Raw genomic sequence first — 21,919 nt, 5'->3', positions numbered from 1 at the left:
CAAGTGCTCAGGAGCCAGGAGTCTTGGTGTCATGGTGTCTGGAGTCAGTGGTCTTGGAAAATGTACAGGACAACCTCACCGGTCACTCCTTAGATGTTATCCATCATGCTGGAAGTCTCCAAAGAAATCATTAACTCCTTGACTTTACGAGGAGGACTTACATTAAGTCATGTGTAGGGTGGGGGTGCAGGTCCTAACATGAATAGAAGAGCAGGCCTTCCCAGAATCCCTTCAATTTCCCTAGTTCACAAGGGCTCAAGAAGATGCCCACAAATATCACTGAACTGTCATTTTTAAAAAGTTCTTTACAAGAGTATGTGTGTTGGAATAAACAAGAGAGAATGTCCGAAGGGCACACAGCAACCGTTAGTGGGGGTCACTGCTGGAGGCTAGGGGTTAGAGGGAGAAGGAGGGAGAATCACTTTCAATTTAGACACTCCTTTTTTTAAATGTTTATTTATTTTTGAGAGAGAGAGAGAGAGAGAGAAGAGGGGAGGTGCAGAGAGAGGGAGACACAGAATCTGAAACAGGCTCCAGGCTCGGAGCTGTCAGCACAGAGCCGAACACGGGGCTCAAACTCAAGAACCATGAGATCATGACCTGACCCAAAGTCGGATGCTTAACCAACTGAGCCACCCAGGCGCCCCTCAATTTAGACACTTCTAAATCTTTGTCATTGTTCCATTGAGCATATATTAGTTGAGGGATGCTTGTGGGGTTTGTTGTTTTTTTAAGTTCTAAGCAAAGGAAAAAACCCCACATCATCCCCCCATGCCATCAGCCCATCCCCACCCTGTGCCCCAGGCATGAAGCTTTTGAGGCCATCTCTAAAAGGAAAAGAATAGGAAAATGTGAGCTCCAAATCAAGATTCAGGTCTTAGAGAGGTGGGTGTGGGGCCCTATAGCTGAAGCTTCTCTGTCCTTGTGGTGGATCATCGCCCAGGCCAGTGGCCTCTGCACCTCTTCATGTTATAGGGTGACCATGTTACAGGGTGACTCCCAGGGCTGCTCCCACCCATATCCACCGGGCCCCCTACAGTGTGTTTTCTCATTTTGATGCCAGGTCCACTTGTAACCAGGGCACTGGGGTGCAAGAGCACCTGGTCCAAATAGACCAGTTTTGGCCATTTCCCGTTGGCAAAATCCAAAGGCAGAGAGGCAGGTGGTGGGTGAAACAAGAAAGGAATTTATTTCAGCAAGGCCAACCCCAGGAAGACAGCGGACTAGAGTCTCCAAGACTGTCTCCTAAGTGCGGAAAATACTTCCAGGTATTAGAGAACGTGGACATATAAGGAGAATAGGGAGAATGTGGGACAAAAGCCAGTGGGAATGTGTAAGTGGGCAGTGAACGTCAATTCATCATTGTCTTGGGGTCAAATACACGGGGGCTCGTTGGCATCAGAACAGAACTTACTTCTCTTCCCATCACGGGATGATTTGCCCAGCAGGTCTTTTGCCTGAGTTAAGAGACAAGCTGGAAAGGAGAACTTAATCAGTTAGAAAGTACCAGCTAAGGTCAAAATGGAGGTAGTTGAAGTCCTCTGTCACACTCTTCACGGGCCTCCCCACTGTCCTCCAGCCACTGTGTGGGCCAGCGAGGGCCAACCTGCCATGGTTACCAGTGACCTGTTGTGGGCACCATGCTGAGCCATATTGGAGTCTGTGGGAGAAAGAACAATGAGTGTCCTATATACACTTACCAAAATATCCCCTCATGTTTAAACCGTGTGGGAAAAGTAAGAACTCTACAGTCAAAAAACATGACTATATAAAAAGCCTCACGCTGCCCAACGTGCTGGCCTGTCACACAGTAAACCCTCGTACACTGCCCAGTGGGGACATGCTGGCTGCACAGCCCAAGAGCTGTGAGCTGATCGGAAACAACCCTCGCACAACAAGGCAAGATCATAAAGTGAGCAACAACCTGTCCTTAAAATGTTGATATCGTGATCACAAGGGATTCTTGGCATTGAATTTATCTTTTTTAAATTTTGTATAAAATGGGGCACCTGGGTGGCTCAGGAGGTTGAGCGTCCGACTCTTGACTTCGGCTCAGGTCATGATCTCATGGTTCAAGGGTTTGAGCCCTGCATCAGGCTCTGCGCTGATAGTGTGGAGCCTGCTTGGGATTCTCCCTCTCTTTCTTTCTTTTTTTCTTTCTTTCTCTCTCTCTCTCAAAACAAACTTTAAAAAAACGAATCAAAAAATAAAATTTTGTATGAGATGCTATTTATCTTAGGTACTGAATTTTTGACACCCTGCCCATCACCCAAGAAAGGCACAGCAGGCCCAATAGTGCTATGCCTTCTGAGCACTGATTCCTTCCCTGGATGTCCAGATGCCAGCACTGACATCAGAGACATCTCCTCTGACTTATCTCCCTTACAGCATGAACTTGCAGTTCCTTGAGAGGACTGGCTTGGGAGGACCCAAATAGAGCAGTGGGAAGCTGAGGACCACATGGGCAATGGATCTCAAAAGCTTGTTAAAATACAGGTTCTCACACCCTGATTCTGATTCCAGGGCCTGGAGTGAAACCTAGATATCTTTTTTTTTTTTTTAATTTATATTTAGTTGTGGTAAGATACGCACGATGTAAAATTTACCATCTGAATCATTTTTAAGAGTATGGTTCACTGGCATTGAGTCCATTGACACTGCTGTCCAGCCATCATCACCATCTACTCCAGAACGTTTTCATCCTCCCAAACTGAAACGCTACCAATTGAACACTAAGTCCTCATTTCCCCTCCTCAGCCCTTGGCACCCACCACTCTTAGTGCCTGTCTCAACAAATTTATTTTAGGCACCTCATATAAGTATTTGTCCTTTGTGACTGGCATATTTCACTTAGTGTACTGTCCTCAAGGTTCATCCACATTGTAGCAGGTGTCAGGATTTCCTTCCTTTTGAATACTGATAATATTGCTTCATATAGGTAAACCACATTTTATTTTGAATAATGCTGCTATGAACACAGGTGTATAAATATCTCCCTGAGACTCTGTTTTCAATTCTTTGGGGCATATGCTCCACAGTGGAATTACTGGATCATATGGTAATTCTAAGTTTCATTTTTGAGGAGGTACCATAACTGTTTTCCATAGCATCTGCTTCATTTTATTTTTTTATTCTTAATTTAAAAAATCTTTTTAATGTTTATTTTTGAGAGAGAGAGAGAGAGAGAGAGAGAGAGACTGGGGGAGGTGCAGAGAGAGAGGGAGACACAGAGCCTGTAACAGGCTCCAGGCTCTGAGCTGTCAGCACAGAGCCTGACGTGGGGCTCGAACCACCAACTGTGGGATCATGACCTGAGCCAAAGTCGGACGCTTAACCAACTGAGCCGCACAGGCGCTCCAACATCTGCTTCATTTTAAAAGGATTATTAATTTATTTATTTTGAGAGAGAGAGAGTGGGGGAGAGGCAGAGAGAGAGGAGGAGAGCGAGAATTCCAAGCAGGCTCCATGTTGTCAGTGCAGAGCCCGATGTGGGGCTCGAACTCATGAACCATGGGATCATGACCTGAGCTGAAATTAAGAATCAGACGCTTAACCGACTGGGCCACCCAGGTGCCCCTGCTCCATTTTAAAATTCCACCCATAGTGCACAACTGTTCCAATATCTCCACGTCCTCACCAACACTTGTTATTTTCTGTTATGTGTGTGTGCTTTCAATCGTAGCCATCCTAATGGTGTGAGCTGATATCTCTCTGGTTTTGACTTACCTTCCCTAATGATTAGTGACACCGAGCATCTTTTCATGTGTTTGTTGGCCATCTGTATGTCTTTTTTGGAAAATGGCTAGTCCAGTCCTCTGCCCATCTTGAATCGGGATGTTTACTGTTGTTGTTATTGTTAAGTTGTAGGTTTGTGTGTGTGTGTGTGTGTGTGTGTGTGTGTTTTACATATTCTGGATGTTGATTCTCTATCAGATATATGATTTGCAAATATTTCCTCCTGTTCCAGAATTGCCAGATACTTACATTTTTAACCACTTCCCCTGCACCATCTTTGAAGAACACAGGCACAGACCCTGTGGACCCCTTTCTAGAAGCAAGTTTCTGGGCCAGGTTCTATCAAAGAGCAGGGATAGAGGGGAAAAGATAGGGAGGAGACCTGGCTCCACTCAGGACCCAGTGGCCCATTCTAGGACAGGTAGCAACCCTCACCTGAACACCTACCAGGCATAGGTCTCCAGCACCTGAAAGAGAAGAGGCAAGGAGAGTGGTGCAGGCCCTGGCACCCATAAACTGTGGCTTCCCCCATCCACAGAGTAAGGCAACCTCCTTCAAAAGTATGATCCAAAAAAAAGCACGGCCCACCCCTGAGTCCTGTCCTCTCACATCTGTGAGGCCACTCACATCTGTGAAGCGCACCTTGTGTTTAGAAGTGCCCATCTGGCTTACCTGTATGTGATCCTGAAAATGGGGAGCAGAGAGAGCTGACATCATATGGACATGTGACTTTCAGGAGCTCTCCCCTCAAATGGTTCTGCCTGGGGCTGGGGCTAGAAGCTGACCTTGGCCACCTTCCCTTCTCTCCCTTCATTTCCCCCTGCCAACCCATCATCTTACCTGAGGTCCTGATCACCCCTTTTTTTCTAGGCTCAGCGGAGAGCCCTCAGCTGGAATACAAACTGCCCATGTACCTTGTGCATTAGTCCTCATTGGTGACCAGCACAGCTGTCTGGAGGGTGGGAGAATTCGATATCCCAACAAAGGGCCCATTTTTATTTCCTCTCCTCCTTCAAATGGTCCAAGATAAGTGGATGTGGGAGTGGGTCCCACAGGCCTTCATTCCAGGACATTGAAATATCCTTCTGCACCTGGGGTCTTTTGTTGCATCTGTATGACCTGAAGGTCTTTCCTGTCAATGGTAAAAATGAGGAGCCCATATCAGTCTCAGTACCCTAAGCCCAGCTGCTGCCTGTGTGGCTGGCCTAGCTGCATAATTAAGTATCTGGATTGCTGGTTTTTCCTCCTAATTGACTATTTGCACTTTGAATTAAGGCCTTGTCTTACGTGGTTTGACTGCATCAAAAATGATCATTCCAAAAGCAAATGGGTGTCTGCTCACATTTTAACAGGAAAACCCAATTTTGATGAAATCCATACACCAAATTCTGGCAAGGCTTTTGTCTTTGTCCATTCAGGTTACTATAATAGAATGTCATAGACTAGGTGGCTCATAAACTTACTTTCTCACAGGAACGCTGGCAAGTCCAAGATCAAGGCACCTGCAGATTTGATGTCAGGCGACCCCTTCCTGGTTCACAGATAGCTGTCTCACATGGTGGAAGGAGCAAGGGAACACTCTGGGGTCTATTCTGTAAAGGCACTAATCCAAGTCATTAGGGCTCCAACCTCCTGACCTAATCACCTCCCAGAGGCCTCACCTCCTAATACCCTCACACTGGGGTTAGTATTTCAGCATGTGAATTTGGGGGGAACACCAACATTCAGTCAGTCCATTGCAACTTTTTCTACAAGTGTAGAAAAACAGATAACCTTTTTAAATTCTGAATTAAACTACTAGTTACCATTCAAGATATGTCCTAGATCTCCATTATTTGCAATCACAGCTTAAAATGTGCATAAATCCAAGATGATGGAATGGGAATCTGCTGCGTTATTGGAAGATTACAAAATTAGTGATGCCGCTGAAATATCAAAGGTGTTACCATGAGGCTGACCCCTTGGAGCCCACTACAGTTGGGAGACCCTGGGCTCAGAGACTCTGAACACCGGCCAGGTACCATGGGCACAGTCTCATTTTCTTTTTTTCTTTTTGTTTTTAATTTCTTTTAATGTTTACTCATTTTTGAGAGAGAGAGAGAGAGAGAGAGAGAGCGAGCAGGGAAGGGGAAGAGAGAAAGGAAGACACAGAATCTGAAGCAGGGTCTCAGCTGTGAGCTGTGAGCACAGAGCCTTCATGTGGGGCTTGAACCCACGAATCATGAGATCATGACTTGAGCCAAAGTCAGACACTGAACCAACCTTGCCACCCAGGTGCCACTTTTCTTATTTTCTTTTTAAAATCAGTTATATTTTTCCTTAGAAAATTAAAAACCTGATGGGGCGCCTGGGTGGCGCAGTCGGTTAAGCGTCCGACTTCAGCCAGGTCACGATCTCGCGGTCCGTGAGTTCGAGCCCCGCGTCGGGCTCTGGGCTGATGGCTCAGAGCCTGGAGCCTGTTTCCAATTCTGTGTCTCCCTCTCTCTCTGCCCCTCCCCCGTTCATGCTCTGTCTCTCTCTGTCCCAAAAATAAATAAACGTTGAAAAAAAAATTAAAAAAAAAAAAGAAAATTAAAAACATGATATAAATGATGAAGCAATTAGAGGAAAAAATTCTGATTCCCCTACCACAAACACAAGCTGACAAGTTAATACATTTGCTTCTTTTTTTCCTGGCTTTATTTAGTATTCCCTCTAAAAAGAGAAATGTCTTTAGAGCAGTGCTCTTTCCGATAGCCAGGGAGTGACAACAACCCAAATGTCCATAAATTGATGAATTCCTGCAATGGAATATTACTGAGGCATAAAAAGGAATGAAGCCCAGACACCTGCTACAACATGATGAACCTTGCAAACATTCTGCTAAATGAAAGAAACCAGCCATAAAAGGCTCCGTATTGTATGATTCCATTTATATAAAATGCCCAGAAGAGGCAAATCCATAGAGACAAAAAGCAGATTCGTGGTTGTCAGGAACTGAGGGGCTGTGGGGGCTGGAGAATGACTGCTAATAAGTAAAGGACTTTTCTTTAGGGATGGCAGATGCTCTGGTGTTAGTGCAGTTTCACAACCTTGGGGATATACAAAAAAACAAAAACAAAAACAAAAACAAAAACAAAACAAAAAAACCCTGCACATTTTTAAAATTTATTTGTTTATTGAAGTTTATTTATTCGTCATGAGAGAGAGATGGAGAGAGTGCGCAAGTGAGGAAGGAGCGGGGGGGGGGGGGTCTGAAGCAGGCTCTGTGCTGACAGCAGAAAGCCTGATGTGGGGCTCGAACTCATGAACCGTGAGATCATGACCTAAGCCGAAGTCAGATGCTTAACCGACTGAGCCATGCACTGCACATTTTAAAAGATGAATTTTAGGGTATGTGAATTATAGTAAAAAGGGGGGGTGCCTGGGTGGCTCAGTCGGTTGAACATCCGACTTCGGCTCAGGTCATGATCTTGAGGTTCATGAGTTCAAGCCCAACATCAGGCTCTGTGCTGACAGCTCAGAGCCTGGAGCCTGCCTCAGATTCTGTGTCTCCCTCCCTCTCTCTCTCTCTCTCTCTCTCTGTCCCTCCCCCGCTTGTGCTTTCTCTCTCTCTCTCTCTCTCTCTCTCTCTCTCAAAAATAATTTTAAAAAAACTTAAAAAAAAAAAAAAAAGAAAGGAAAGGAAAAGGGAAAAGGTCACTTCCTATGGCCTAAAGACCCAGCTCTGCTCCCGGGCTCCAGTCTGGAGGATCGCATTACATTGTCCCAGGAAGGGCCCCTGGATAGAAGAGGGTTGGAGGTCTGGGGAAGAGGGAACACTGGCCAAGGAGAGGCGGGGGCTCTGATGAACCCCGCCCCCCAGCGTTTCCTCCAGGCCAGCCTTGTCACCTCCAAGGGATGGTGATGATAAAGCACAGGAAATCAGATCTTGAGGTTCTCCCAAGCACTATCACTCAAGTCTCATGTTATCATCCCCACTCTACAGATGTGAAAACTGAGGCCCAGCACCTGAGGGGCAGCCTCAGCATGGGCCCTTACCTGGGGCTCCTACTGGTTCTCTTTGTTGTAAGGGGCCATGAGGCGCGGTCTGTCCGGCTCAAGAGTCTCTCCTTGTCTGGCCAAAGCAGGAGCATCAGCCAAACCACACAGAAATGGCCTGTGGGTTGGAGCCCAAGGCCTCCTTCTTGCTGGGGTGAATGGGTGGCAGGTGGAGTAGGAACAATTGTGGAGTTTTAATCTTTGTGCGCCTGAAGATGGGTGGCCTGTGCCAGTGTTTGGCGGGGAAGTTGTCTGGTTCTCTGGGATGGAGTTTCCAGGCATGCAGGTGCTGCCCCAGGTGAGGCCCACAGGTGCTCCTGGCAGCCAGGCAAGGGCAGGTCGGGGCCCTGTGTGGGGACCCACAGCCACCTACCACTGTGCGAGAACATCCACCAGCATTCCTACACACAACAGCATTCCAGAGAAGCCAGAAATCCAGATTTTCACATGTAATCCCCCTCTGGGTTAATAATAGCAGAGAATTCTCTTTATACAAGGGTCAAATCAAGTCCACGTGTGGGTCACATGCAGCTCTGGGATGAGCATTTTGAGGCGTTGGCTCTAAATACATACAGGAGATAGGCAGTTTCCTTTGGCTAAATGGGTCCACAAATCAGTCATTTCACTGTAGGGTTTGCTGTTAATTTTGGCCCAAGAAACAGGGCCATTGAGTAAACAGAGACTCGCCTAACAGTAAACCAGCTCTTATGTTTGGAAGCCACTTCCCAGGATCAGTTGCAGCTGGCCCAGGCCAAACGCCACTCCCTGCGGTCCTGGCCCTGTCTCCTGCCTCCCTCTCCTCCCACAGGCCCCACTCCCCCACCCCTCAGCCCTCTCACCCTTCCCAGCCCCCACCCCATCACCCCACCCCAGCCTCAGTCTTCTCAAAGGTGTCCCCCTGCAGACTCCTCCTTCCTCTTGCATATCTCCTAGAGGGTCATCCCCCTGGTGTGGGCCACACTCCAGTCTTCCTACTGGTATCCTGGCTCCCCTTTGCTCCCCTATAACCCAGCCCCATAAGTTCATGCTGCCCCTCTGCCCACCACTTATTGTGACCTAAAGTCTGTGCAGAACACGCCCCACCTGCATCTTCGGTTCCAAAGTCTGCCACATATCCAATCCATGCTCCTCAGCAAGCACCTGCAGCTCTGTCTGCCACAGGGCCTTTGCACATGCTGTTCCAGCACCCTAGAATTCCCTTCTGGTCTTTCACTTCACAGTTTAAATGTATAGCCTGTTCAGCCAAGACTTCCCAACCTAACAAGCCTCCTACCCCACCCCACGTGCACACCACCATACTCTACAACACCCTCTTCTTTATTCCCTTCATGTTCTTATCACAATCAGCAATGCTCTGGTTTATCTGCTGCCTTGTTTGCTATTCTTTGCTACTTGACCACAATGGAAGCCCCCTGAGGGTAGGGCCATGACTACCTGGCTCACCTCCACCCCCAGCTCAGAGCCCTGAACCCAGCCAGCCCCACACTGGCCACATGATGGCACTCACAAAACACCTGGAACATGAAGACGTGGAAGCCTAGTTTCTGCCTTCACTTCACTACTACGAGAAACACCCACTAAACACTCATCTCCTGGGGGGGCCTCCCCCTGCCCCTCCATGGCCCATCCCCATCTCACTGAGGTGGGAAACCCACCCCCTTCCCTCCATGTCCTCACCCACCTACTGCTCAGCACCACCTCTTGCCCTCAGTCACCCTGTTCCCGTCCCTCCCCCTATTCTCCACATGCATCCTCACTCCCTCTGCTGTACACATGCTGTTCCACCCACCCCACCATTCCCTGTCCCCAAATGTCTTCAGCCCACCTGTCCAAATCTTGCCCATACTATGAAGTTTCCTCCCCATACTTACCCACTCTGAACTCCTGGCACCTGGTGGTTTTTGAACCACCAGGTGAAGGCTTGACTGCATACCGCCTCTATTTCCATCATGCAACTGACTATCCTGTGATAAAACTAATGACCAGGATTTCCATTTATATCTAGTACCTCCCAGATACTGTACAGGTGTTATCCCAGCTGAGGCTGAAAGTATGCAAAGCAGTTCCCATTTCAGAGATGAAATGGGGGCGGGGGGGGGGGCTGCATGTGACCCACACATGGACTCGGGCAGCTCAAGGGGGCTTGGGGAGCATGATGGTGGTACCACCTCTGTGTCTCCTCACTGGGCCTCACAGACAGACTTTCCAGTAAGTGAGCACTCCTGCAGGTGGGATTTTAATCTTCAGTGCTAGTGTTCCTCTTATCTGGCCCTAAAGCACTTAAATAACCATTTGAGGGGCACCTGTGTGGCTCAGTCGATTAAGTGTCTGGCTTCAGCTCAGGTCATGATCCCTTGATTTTGTGAGTTCAAGCCCCACGTTGGGCTCCATGCTGACAGCTCAGAGCCTGGAGCCTGCTCAGATTCTGTCTCCCTCTCTCTACACCCCTCCCCCACTTGCACTCTCTCTTTCTCTCAAAAATAAATCTTAAAAAAATAATAATAACCATTTGTGATGGGCAGGAATATTTTGGATGAGTGGGCACCATCTCTGACCCAACAGGGGGATCTGAAGGGTCTATAAATGAACCACAGGAGGCTCTGCTCTTCTTTCATTTCACAAGGATGCCCTTTGTAAGATTCCATGGCTCTTTGTTGTTATCTTGGCGGTACTCAGCCCTGGTAGCAGAGGCGGGAGGGGAAGGAGGAATGTTTGACTCAGGGGTCCTCCACCCATTGCCTTTCACCTGCATCAGTGACTCCCAGCCATTCAGGAGGCTGAACCCCTCCCCACCATGAGCAGAGAGTCTCCTCAGGTGACCTGAGTTACCTCCCTTCTGCTCTGTGTGCACCCCACTGGGGTGTGTGGGCCCAGGGGGCCAGACTGGGGTAGGCCAGGTTGATAAGAGTTGGGCCGCCCTGGAAATGCTCCACCCGAGAGATTTATTGATTTATTTAGTCATTACAGGGTAATGAGCAACTCCTCTTTGCCAGGCACTCCTGGAGGCACTGGGGATAAAGCAGAGAACTGAACAGGGCTTCGCCTTCCATGGCTTTTGTAGGAGGAGAGAGGGAAGGGAAGAGAGGGAGGAGGTTAGTGGGATGGAATGTATGAAGGACAGAGAGCAGGGGGTGGGGGTGTGATGGGGAGCCAGAGAGCCTCCCTGAAGAGGGGACATTTGAGTACAGGCCAAAACACTGTGAGAGATTGCAGGCAAAGAGTGGCTATTGTATCTTTTGTTTATCCTCAGAAGATTCTAGAATATTTCTGGAGACTCAACAGTAACTTGGAATTTTGAACTGAGGATGCTCTTCAGGACTAAACTTTTTTTTTAAAAAATCAGTAGTTGATATTTAAAGTAAAGCACTTTTTTCCCCAAGGGAAAGTATGTTAGTCACATGCTAGCATATTCATTAGGAAAAAAAAGAAAAGATTTTTGGTGAAGCAGAGAGAAATGGGGCCATTTTGTGGATGCCAGCTGCTGTTCTTGCCCAGGGCTCCAAGGACTGGGGTTTGGCACTCTGAAAAGGCCCCCTCCCAAGTTTGGGGGTAAGGTGTGGGCCAATACTCCCTCAGGGCAACAGATGCCCTGCACCTGCATGTAAAGGAGATGGGGGAGGGGGGCACTCCTTGATGGAGGCATTTAAATGCTGCCTGAGACAGAACAGACATTAATAAAAACAAGAAGCACATTGCTGCTTTCCAAGTTCTTCATCCACCTCAGCATATTAAATCCTGTAGGGCAGGTGGTATTTCCCCCTTTTGATGATGTGGGACCTAAGCCTAGTTGCTCAGGAGCTGGACCTTGGTTTTCTGATTGCCCACACTGCATTGCCCCTGGGTTTCCTAGGAAGTGCCCACTGACTGGTTTGTTGTGCTAGGGGGCGCTGAGAGGGAGGGCCTAGGGGACAGGCAGAGGGGGCGGGGCCTAGCAGGGGCAGGGGCGGGGCCTAAAGACGGGGCAGGGGGAGGAGCTGAGAGGGAGTGAGGTCTAGAGGGCAGGGCACAGAGGTGGAAGGGCATTTCACCGTCGTGTCTTTCCATAACGGCTAGAACCATTCCCCAGTCTTTCCTGGTCACCTTGACATTTTTGCAGAGTATGGGTCAGTTATTTTGTAGGATGCCCCTCAGTTTGGGTTATCTGAGGTTGCTCCTGCTTAGATTCAAGTTACGCATTTTTGGCATTTTTATCTCTCATGCATTTTATTGGGAGGCTCATGGTGAATCTTTGTTCCATTACTGGTGATGTTCACTTGGCTTTAGGTGGTGTTCCCCAAATTTCTCCACTGTCAAGCCACTAATTTCCTCTTTATGATTAGTAAATACCTGTGGGAGATACTATGAGATTATGTAAGTGTACTGTTACTCTTCAAACTTTTACCCACTACTTTTAGCATTCATAAAACATGCATGATAGTTGCCACATGGAGATTTTCTACGTCCATCGTTCCTTCTGTATTTATTAAATGACTTACTACTGGAGGAAAGAGCGTTCCCGTCACCCCTATGTATTGAATTATGTATGGATTTATACCAGTGTGGGTCCATGGGCTCTTATTTCAGTCAAAAGGTTGTACTTCATTATTGTAAGTACTTATTTTCATGCTCAATTATCCCAGATAAAGCCAGTGAGAGTCCCTTCAAAGTGGCTTCAGTGTTCTTTTGGCAAGTTCCCACGTCAGAAGTAAACACTTACTGGCTAAACAAGATGTTCCAGGTCCTTCTTGTACTCTCCCTGCTCCAGTCTTGGATACAGTCATTTCTCCAAGAAGCCCCAGTTCGCTTCAGTGGAGGACAATATTTAGAAGCCAATATTTGAGCACTAAATATACTCATTGGTGGTACGCCCTTTCAGTGGATAGAGCCAGGAAATACATGAATGTGTACACATACAGACATACGTGTACATATGTGGTAGGCATATGACCCCAAAGACCCTAGCCTCCTGGTATCTATGCCTTTGTAGTTGTTGTGTTGGTCCCAGCCTACTGTTAGTGATGCTCTTGGCTAGGAATGACCGAGGCATTCACCAGAACCTGTGTTATTCACAGTGAACCTCCACAGAGACTCCCCCTGTGGAACTAATGTTGTGTCTGGACCAGCCCTGTAATTCTTATTATGACTGCAAGATGCACTTCAGCAAAAACTAGCAGGAAACTCTGAGGAACAAGATTTATTACTCACAAGCCTTGAGTGTACGTGGCATACCCAATGGGCCACATAGCAAGGACACAAGTAGAGATAGAGATAGCAGATCCAGAACTCTGCCTTTATTAGTGTCCAAGGGTGGGATGTCTAGGGTTTAGAGGGTTCACTCTTTATGGTGAATTTCAGACATGAGAGCAGGTATTAGGGCACAGGAAGGGCAAGGGTCAGTTCTCTAGGTTAACCAGCACTTTCTGAAAGAGGGAGCTTGGTGAGCGGGGGCAGCCTAGTTCTTTATTTGGCTGTTTTGTTAGTAGCTGTGTTGTATATCTGGCAGTATATTTACTCGAGATGGATGTCTTTGACATGAATGCCTCAACAGTCAAAAGCTGAATGTCAGGCACTCACATTACAAGAGAAAAAGCTTAATGTTCACTTACACTATAGTAGTCCTCTCCACCTGATTGTGGGCAGCCAGAATGGGAGACTCTTCTAATGCATGAATACAGCTAAAGAGATATCACTTCAGATACATGGTTGTAAAGAGACCATGGCTTCTCTTGTGTGACTCTTGCACTCCGCACTCTGATGGAGGTCACCCACCATGTTGTGAGGTTCCTTGTGGAGAGGCTCACATGACAAGGAACTGACTGAGGTGCTGGGCCCAAAACCCTTGAGAGGACCTAGATCTTGGCAACAGCCACATAAGGGAGCTAGGACTGGGTGCTCCCCAGTGGATTCCCTTTGGATGAGACCATGGCCCCACCCACAGCTTGGCTGAATCCCTGGGAGAGACAGAGTCAGAAGTACCCAGATATGCTACATTCAATTTCTGGTCCACAGAAACTGTGAGGTAATAAATTTTATTGTTTTAAGCACCGAGTTTGGGGACATTTGTTATATTAAGCAATAGATAACTAATACAATATGTTATGTATACTTGTGTGTGTGTGTGTGTGTGTGTGTGTGTGTGTGTGTGTGTAGAGAGAGAGGGAGAGAAGGAGGACCACACCTGCCTCTATCTGGTCTTATATCTATCTCTCTACATGTTACAAATCATGGGTACACACTGATCATTTCAATTTCAGTCCACTGCTCCAGGGATTTGTTCTAATCTTCCCCACTCTCCATGCTTGTAACCCTTCTCCAACAATGAGAAACCTAGCCCCCATTATCCACAATATATTGATTTCTTTGTTCTGTCCTAGAATACACAGAAAGTAATTTCAGAATCGCTATCCTATGTCTCTGTGAAAACCTAGCCTACTCATGGGAGTTCAGTATTTGTTAGAGCTCTTATTGTCTTTAATTGAAGGCATATAGTTCAAACAATATGAACTCTATTTTAAAAAAGGGGGGCGAGTATGCTCTCCCAGCTTCTCTGGGAAGTGAGGAGTGATGTGCAAGAGGGGAAACATATTTTCTTTCCAGACAGCAAATGCTCTGCTTGGCCATTTTGCCCTGGATTGTTCTAACACTCCACAGGATAAGGGCTGGGACCTGGGCTTCAAGGGCTCACCACTCTGAGGTTTTTCCTCTGAGTGGATGCAGCCACTTTCCTCTCATTAGTGATGTGGTTTTCAAGCAGTCATTAAATTACTTGGAGACAAAGGTGTAGTGTTGCTTTCTGAAGGTCCTTCGGGAAGGTTTTGAATTATAATCATTCCTGTTATTCAAAAAGAAGCCAAGTAACCAGCTGACTCTTAAGACCTTCCCAGAAAGGCTCGGGGAACCATAGGTCCTTCCAGAAGGATGAAAACCCTGATCAGACTGTCTCAGCATGACTAAGACCGGGGCCAGGACTATCTGTGGAGCAACGAAAGTGGCATTGGGGCCTTGACATGACCTTATCAAGAAGGGCGTGTGTGACATGTGGTCATTGCCGGCACGCTCTGAGGAGACAGCATCCATGGACACAAGGGAACCCCTAAATTGGAATTGCTGCCCAGATGGGTGAGGGCCACAACACCCTCAGGTCACAGGTCACACTGTGACGCTCACTCTAGAGACTGTGGGAGAGTGGCCACGAGCATGAGGCTCTGTCCTCTGCAGTTTCTCCAAGATCTGATTCAGGATTCTCCAGGTTTCACAAGCTAGGCCGCTCCATTTCCCTGCGTCTGCCCCCCTCCCTCAGAGATACACACATTATATACACACCACATTTTACATAGCACACATGCCACATGCATAGCACACACCACACATATTACACACATCACACACATAATCATACCCACTCACATGCACACCATCACACATGTGCACACATCAGACCACACACACACACACACACACACACACACACACACCATACACTCTACACCCACACACCACACATACATTGCACACACGCACAAATACATCACACAAGCACACACATCACACGTACACAAATATCACAATACATATTGAGCCAGGCCTCAAGGAGACACAGGGAAGGATGTTGGCACCCTGGTAAGGTGGACAGGTTTCCTTCCTGCCTCGCTCAGCTCCACAAAGCCACCCCGTACTGCCAACCTCCTTCAGCACATGTGCGGGCATCACATCCTCTGACACTTCCAGGGAGTGGTGACCCAGCTTGCCCTGGAAGTCCCCAAGCACCCCAAATGCTTCTCCTCTGAAGTCCCCAAGCACTCAGCACAGCACCTTGCACAAAAAAAAATCTTCAACAAATGGATGTAGGTGAATGAGAGGTCAGGAAATGAAAAATGACAACAGCTAATTATTAGAGTGGCAGAGGTTTTTTTTCCCTTTTTAAAAACTTGTTTTATTTTAGATTTTCATTTCAGGCAAACTTTTTATATTTTTAAATAGGTAATACCTTTATATAATTCAAAATTTTAAAGGAAGAAAAACCCAAAGTTTTAATTTTTTTAATATTTATTTATTTTTGAGAGAGAGCGAGCATATGAGCAGGGACAGACAGAGAGAGGGAGACACAGAATCCAAAGTAGGCTCCAGACTCTGAGCTGTCAGCACAGAATCTGACATGGGTCCGGAACTCATGAACCATGAGATCATGACCTGAGCTGAAGTCAGACGCTTAACCAACTGAGCCACCCAGGCACTCCAAAAAACCCAAAATTTTAAAGAGAAAAATATAAGTTCCTGCACGTGGGCATTTATTGCATCTTTATTCATGTTTGCCAAAACTTGGAAGCCACCAACTTCAGTGGGTAAGTGGATAAATAAACTGTGGCTCATCCAGACAATGAAATATTACTCAGCACTAAAAAGAAATGAGCTGTCAGGCCATGGAAAGGCATAGAGCAATCTTAAGTGCATATTAGTAAGGGAAAGAGGCCAGTCTGAAAAGGCTGCATATGTATGATTCCAACTATAGGACATTCTGGAGAGGGCAAAACTATGGAGACAATAAAAAGATGAGTGGTTGCCAGGAGGTGGGGTAAGATAGGGGTAAATAGGCAGAACACAGAGGATTTTTAGGGCAATAAAACTATTCTGCATGATACTATAGTGGTGAACACATGTCATTATACATTTGTCAAATCCGTAAAATATTCAACATTAAGAGTGAACCCTAAGTAAACTGTGGACTTTAGGTGATTATGAAGAGTCAATATAGGTTCAACTTTGGTAACAAGGGTACCACTTTGGTAGACAATGCTGATAATTATGGAGTCTGGGCATGTGTATATGGGAACTCTCTCTACCTCCGTTTCAGTTTTGTTATAAACTAAAACTGCTCTTAAAAAATAAAGTCTTTTTCGGGGTACCTGGGTGGCTCAGTCGATTGGGTGTCTGCCTCCAGCTCAGGTCATGATCTCACAGCTCGTGAGTTTGAGACCCACATCAAGCTCTGTGCTGACAGCTCAGAACCTGGAGCCTGCTTCAGATTCTGTGTCTCCCTCTTCCTCCCCCTGTGTTTGCCCCTCCCCTGCTTGTGCTCTGTCTCTTTGTCAAAAATAGATAAACACCAAAAAATTTTAAAAATAATAAAGTCTTTCTCAAGAATTTAAAAGGTGTGTCCTCTTCACCCATCACCCATGTTCCCCAGGCCTCCAGATCCCATCTCTTGGAGGGAACCATGTTAGCTGCTCCTTGTGAGCCCTTCCCAGTATATTATGTCTATTGTCAAGCAAGTGTGTTTTCATATTAATATTTCTTCTCTGTAACTTTAATGACAATACCCGAGAGATTATTCCATGTCTTACTTTTTTACTTACTATAGCTTGGTGATCATTCCCTATTGATACAGAGAGAAAGTCTTATTTTTTTAATAGCCACAGAGAATTCTATTGATGATTGTTCCATAACACAGGTACAATCCCCTACTGATAAACAGTAGGTGATGTCCAGTCTTTTTTTTTTTTTTAATTTTTTTTTCAACGTTTTTATTTATTTTTGGGACAGAGAGAGACACAGCATGAACGGGGGAGGGGCAGAGAGAGAGGGAGACACAGAATCGGAAACAGGCTCCAGGCTCCGAGCCATCAGCCCAGAGCCTGACGCGGGGCTCGAACTCACAGACCGCGAGATCGTGACCTGGCTGAAGTCGGACGCTTAACCGACTGCGCCACCCAGGCGCCCCTGTCCAGTCTTTTGATATCATGAACAGTGGTTGCAATAAATAAATGAATATGTGTCATTTTGCATGTATGTGTCATTTTGCAGGGATACTGATAGAGTAAAATACTAAATGGTCAAAAGGTATATGCTTTGTAATTTTGATATTATTGCCAAATTGCCCTTGTTAGAGGTTGTACCAACTTCTAGCTCCAGCAGCCATGTTATATAAGTACCCATTTCTTCACAACCTTCAATATTTTTAAAGATAAAAATAACATTCAGTGAATCTGAGCACCAGTTAGAGTCCACTTGTAAAATTACTATGGTGTATGGGTGCCTGGAAGTCCAAAGAAGATGAGGTTCTTGATAGCAGACAAAGTCCTAATCGGACGCTTGCAGACTTTGTTGGCTTTTCCAGTAACTCACATTTATACCAGGGCTTGTCTGGGCACTGGCTTGCTCCAGGACAGCATAATGCCCCCTTTGCAGACTTTGACTTGCATGCAAAGCCTACGTTTTGTAGCCCTATGGAAACCATGAATACCTACTTCCAAGCCATTTCTCTGAAAAAGATTCTTAAAGAGTTGCATCCACCATTATTGAAGGTGTGCATCCACCATTATTGAATACAGATGTTTTGGTCAGACTTCCTGTTAATGATTTTTTTTTAAGTAAAATAATGAACTCTGGTGATTGTGTGGGACTATATTGATCTAGTTTTCACTTCTTTCTCTTCCAGGGACAGAAAGCTTGGATAGAAAAAACCTTCTGTAAGAGAGAATGTGTCTTTGTAATTCCCAGCACTAAAGACCCTAACAGGTAAATTGGAAGTCACACCTAAGACATTATCCAAACCAGCACTTGTTCACCAGTTGCCAGCAACTATTCTTGTACTTGCAGGAGGGGGAAGAGGAGGGAAGAAGAATGGCTAGAATCCATTCCCTATGGGAGGCATTAATCAGGGAATACTTCAGCTAAGAAGCTTCTCTGTCAAGATGCAGGAAAGATTGTTGTCTGACACTCATCCTAATCTAATGTGAACTCTCATAACTAGATGGGCCCTCAGTGTTCTTCCTAGTCTTAGGGAGATCAAGATTTCCAGGGTAGCTTCATGGCTTCCTGTTAGAGTTTCATAATGCTATTTAGGTAAATAGGTACCTCCAACACAGTTAAGATCTGAATGGTTAAGTGAACTAGATGTAACTCTATGAAAAGGTGTAGTTTGTACACAAAATGTCAATTTCATTCACCTAAATAAAAATGAATCTGTTGGGGCATGTGAGTGGCTCAGTCAGTTGAGCGTCTGACTCTTAATTTCAGCTCAGGTCATGATCCCTGGGTCATGGGATGGGGCCCCATGATGGTCTCAATGCTGAGCTGAGCATGGAGCCTGCTTAAGATTCTCTCTCTCTCTCTCTCTCTCTCTCTCTGACCCTCCCCTGCTTCTGTGCCCTCTATTTCTCTCTGTATCTCTCTCTCTTAAAGTAAAAAAAAAAAATTAAGGGCAGCTGGGTGGCTCAGTTGGTTGAGAGTCTGACTTCCGCTCAGGTCATGATCTCACAGTTGGTGAGTTCAAGCCCTGTGTCGGGCTCTGTGCTAACAGCTCAGAGCCTGAAGCCTGCTTCAGATTCTGTGTCTCCCTCTCTCTGTGTTCTGTCTTTCTCTCTCTCTCAAAAATAAATAAACATTAAAAAGATTATTTTAAAAAATTAAAATAAAAAAATTTTTAAAGAAAATGAATGTTATAAACTAAACAGAAGGTCTTCTAAATCCATGAAAGTGATCAGAAATGAATTTAGCTAAACCTTACCATCTCTGAGGACAACAGCTATGGGCTGAGTTTGGAGAGCCACTGAGAGGATTCACCCAATATGAAATCCATGCAGATAGGATCACTGACATTGAGCACACAGACTCTCAGACATCACCTAGGTCAGATATGACACATGCAACGTCAGCCCCACCATGTCCCCATGTTCGCCCCCTCCACTACCCCCCTGTAGATTCCTCTCCCTGCTTAAATGCCAGTGATTATCCCCCAAGTCAAGAAATATGCATTAGGGATAATGTCAAAGATCACGAAAGTCTTTCTTATGTTGAACCTAAATGTCCCTCCTTATTTCAGTGGCACCCAGACCCTCCTTGATGGAAACTACCTATGCCAGCCCTCCTTAGCATCTGCTGTACTGCAGTGCCCCACATAGCCAAGTGGCTGGGCAGCAGAAGGAGCAGAAAAAGCTTCAGGGACTCACACATGAGACTCTTCTGTGAGCTGCATGGATTCTCTAGCATGGGGTTAAAAAAAATCCTGGAATGAAAAAATAACCATTTAAAGTCCCTGAAAATGATCCCAAGGGCCAATAGGAAATAGAGAAATATCTATACAAAAACACCTACAAAAATTCAATAGAAAGGCTAGAGTTTGTGGTATTTGAAGCATGAGAGCTCTGTCCCTTCCCCTTCCTGGCTCAGTAACATCAAACTACATCTAAAGGAAGCAGAAGGAAATATTAAATAAAATGGAATAAAATAGAAAATTTTGAAACAATAGAGAAAAATCAATGTAACCAAAAGCTATTTCTTGGAAAAGATCAACAAAATTGACAAACCTTTAGGTAGACTGGTGAAGAATTCAAATTACTAGAATCAGAAATGAAAAGATATTACTACCAATCTTACAGAAACAGAAAGGAATACTAATTTATACACTAATCACAATAAATTAAATAACTTAGGTGAAATGGACAAATTCCTAGGAAGGCACAAATTACTAGACCAATTCAAGAAGAAATATGCAATCTAAATAGACCTATATGAAATTAAGACATAGGATTAGTATCAAAAATGACCCACAAAGAAAAGCTTAGGTCCAGATGACTTCACTGCTGAATTGTACTAAATATTTTTCAAAGAATTACACAAATAATCACAAAAATGTCAAAAAAATAGAAGATGAGAAAACATTCCTTAACTCAGTTCCTGGTTTCATGAGGCCAGTACTACCTGTATATTAAAACCAAAGACACCACAAAAAAGGAAAACTACATAACAATATCTTTTGTGAGTATGGATGCAGAAATCCTGAACAAATACTATCAAACCAAATATAGCAACATATAAAAACATAATCAACTGGGATTTATCCCAGGGATGCAAACTTGGTTTCACATCAGAAAATCAACTAATGCAATACATCACATAAATAGAATAAAAACAAAAATAACATAATCATCTCAACTGACAAAAAAGCATTTGGTAAAATTCAACACCTTTTATGATTAAAAATTGAGGAATTTCTTCAATCTAATAAAGGACATCTATGAAAATCCACAGTTATCATCATACTTAATGGTGAATGATTGGATGCTTTGCCTCTAATATCAGAGATAAGGATGTCCACTCTCACCACTTCTATCCAAAACTGTACTAGAGGTCTTAGCCAAGGAAATTAGGATAAAGAAATAAAAGGCACCCATAGTGGAAAAGAAAAAGTAGCTATCTTTATTAGCAGATGGCATAATGTTGTATATGGAAAATCCTAAGGATTCACTAAAAAAAACTCTTGTAACTAGTAAGCAAGTTCAGCAAGGTTGAAGTGTAAAATAAAAATCAGTAAACAAAAATTATGTTTATATCTATCTACTTGCAATGAACAATGAAATAAAATGAAACTAACAAAACAATTCCATGTACAATATCATCAAAAAGAAAAAGATACTGTGGAATAAACTTAGAAAAGAAGTGCAAAACCTATACTCTGAAAAGTGCAAAACACTGTTGAAAGAAATTAACAAAGATCCAAATAATCGGAAAAACAGCCCATGTTCATGGATCAGAAGAGTTAACATTGTTAACAATATTCACAAATTGATCTACAGATTCAATGCAGTCCATATCAGAATCCCAGCTTGCTTCTTTGCAAAAATTGACAAGCAGACTGATATGGAATTGCAAGGGATACAGAATAGCCAAAGCAATATCATTTAAAAAAAAAAAAAAAAAGAACAAAGTAGGAAGACTCACACACTACTTGATTTCAAAACTTACTACAAAGCTACAGTAATCAAAGTGGTATGGTACTCGCATAAGGATAGACATACAGACCAATGGAATAGAATCAGGAGTCCATAAATAACCATACATTTGTAGACAATTGATGTTTCAGCAAGGTTACCAAAACAGAGGAAGAATAGTCTCTTCATCAAATGGTGTGGAAACAACTGCGTATCATGATGCAAAGAATGTATTTAGAACCCCACCTCACACCATATATAAAAATTAGCTCAAAGTGTATCAAAAACCTAGGGGCGCCAGGTTGGCTCAGTCTCTTAAGCATCTGACTCCTGATTTCAGCTCAGGTCATGATTTCACAGTCGGGATGGAGGCTCACTTTGGGCTCTGCTCTGGGAATGGAGCCTGCTTAAGATTCTCTCCCTCACCGTCTGTCCCTCCCCAGCTCAGGCTCTCTCTAAAATTTAAAAAAAAACTG

At 44.9% G+C, this 21,919-nt stretch overlaps 1 protein-coding gene across 11 annotated transcripts in view; it reads left to right on the top strand.

The window, feature by feature from the left end:
- Window positions 1–21,919, top strand: part of TRPM1 (transient receptor potential cation channel subfamily M member 1) — a 137,940-nt gene that overhangs the window by 49,592 nt on the left and 66,429 nt on the right. For all 11 annotated transcript variants that reach the window (XM_045448883.1, XM_045448882.1, XM_045448880.1 and 8 more), the window contains one exon: window positions 18,170–18,249. In XM_045448883.1, coding sequence (XP_045304839.1) covers window positions 18,170–18,249 — 80 coding nt within the window. The remainder of the gene's footprint in view (window positions 1–18,169; window positions 18,250–21,919) is intronic.

This window comes from Leopardus geoffroyi, chromosome B3 (assembly GCF_018350155.1).
Source record: "Leopardus geoffroyi isolate Oge1 chromosome B3, O.geoffroyi_Oge1_pat1.0, whole genome shotgun sequence".
NCBI classification, from domain to species: Eukaryota; Metazoa; Chordata; class Mammalia; order Carnivora; family Felidae; genus Leopardus; species Leopardus geoffroyi.
Note: the sequence above shows the minus strand (reverse complement) of the source record. Positions and strands in the feature narration are given on the sequence as shown.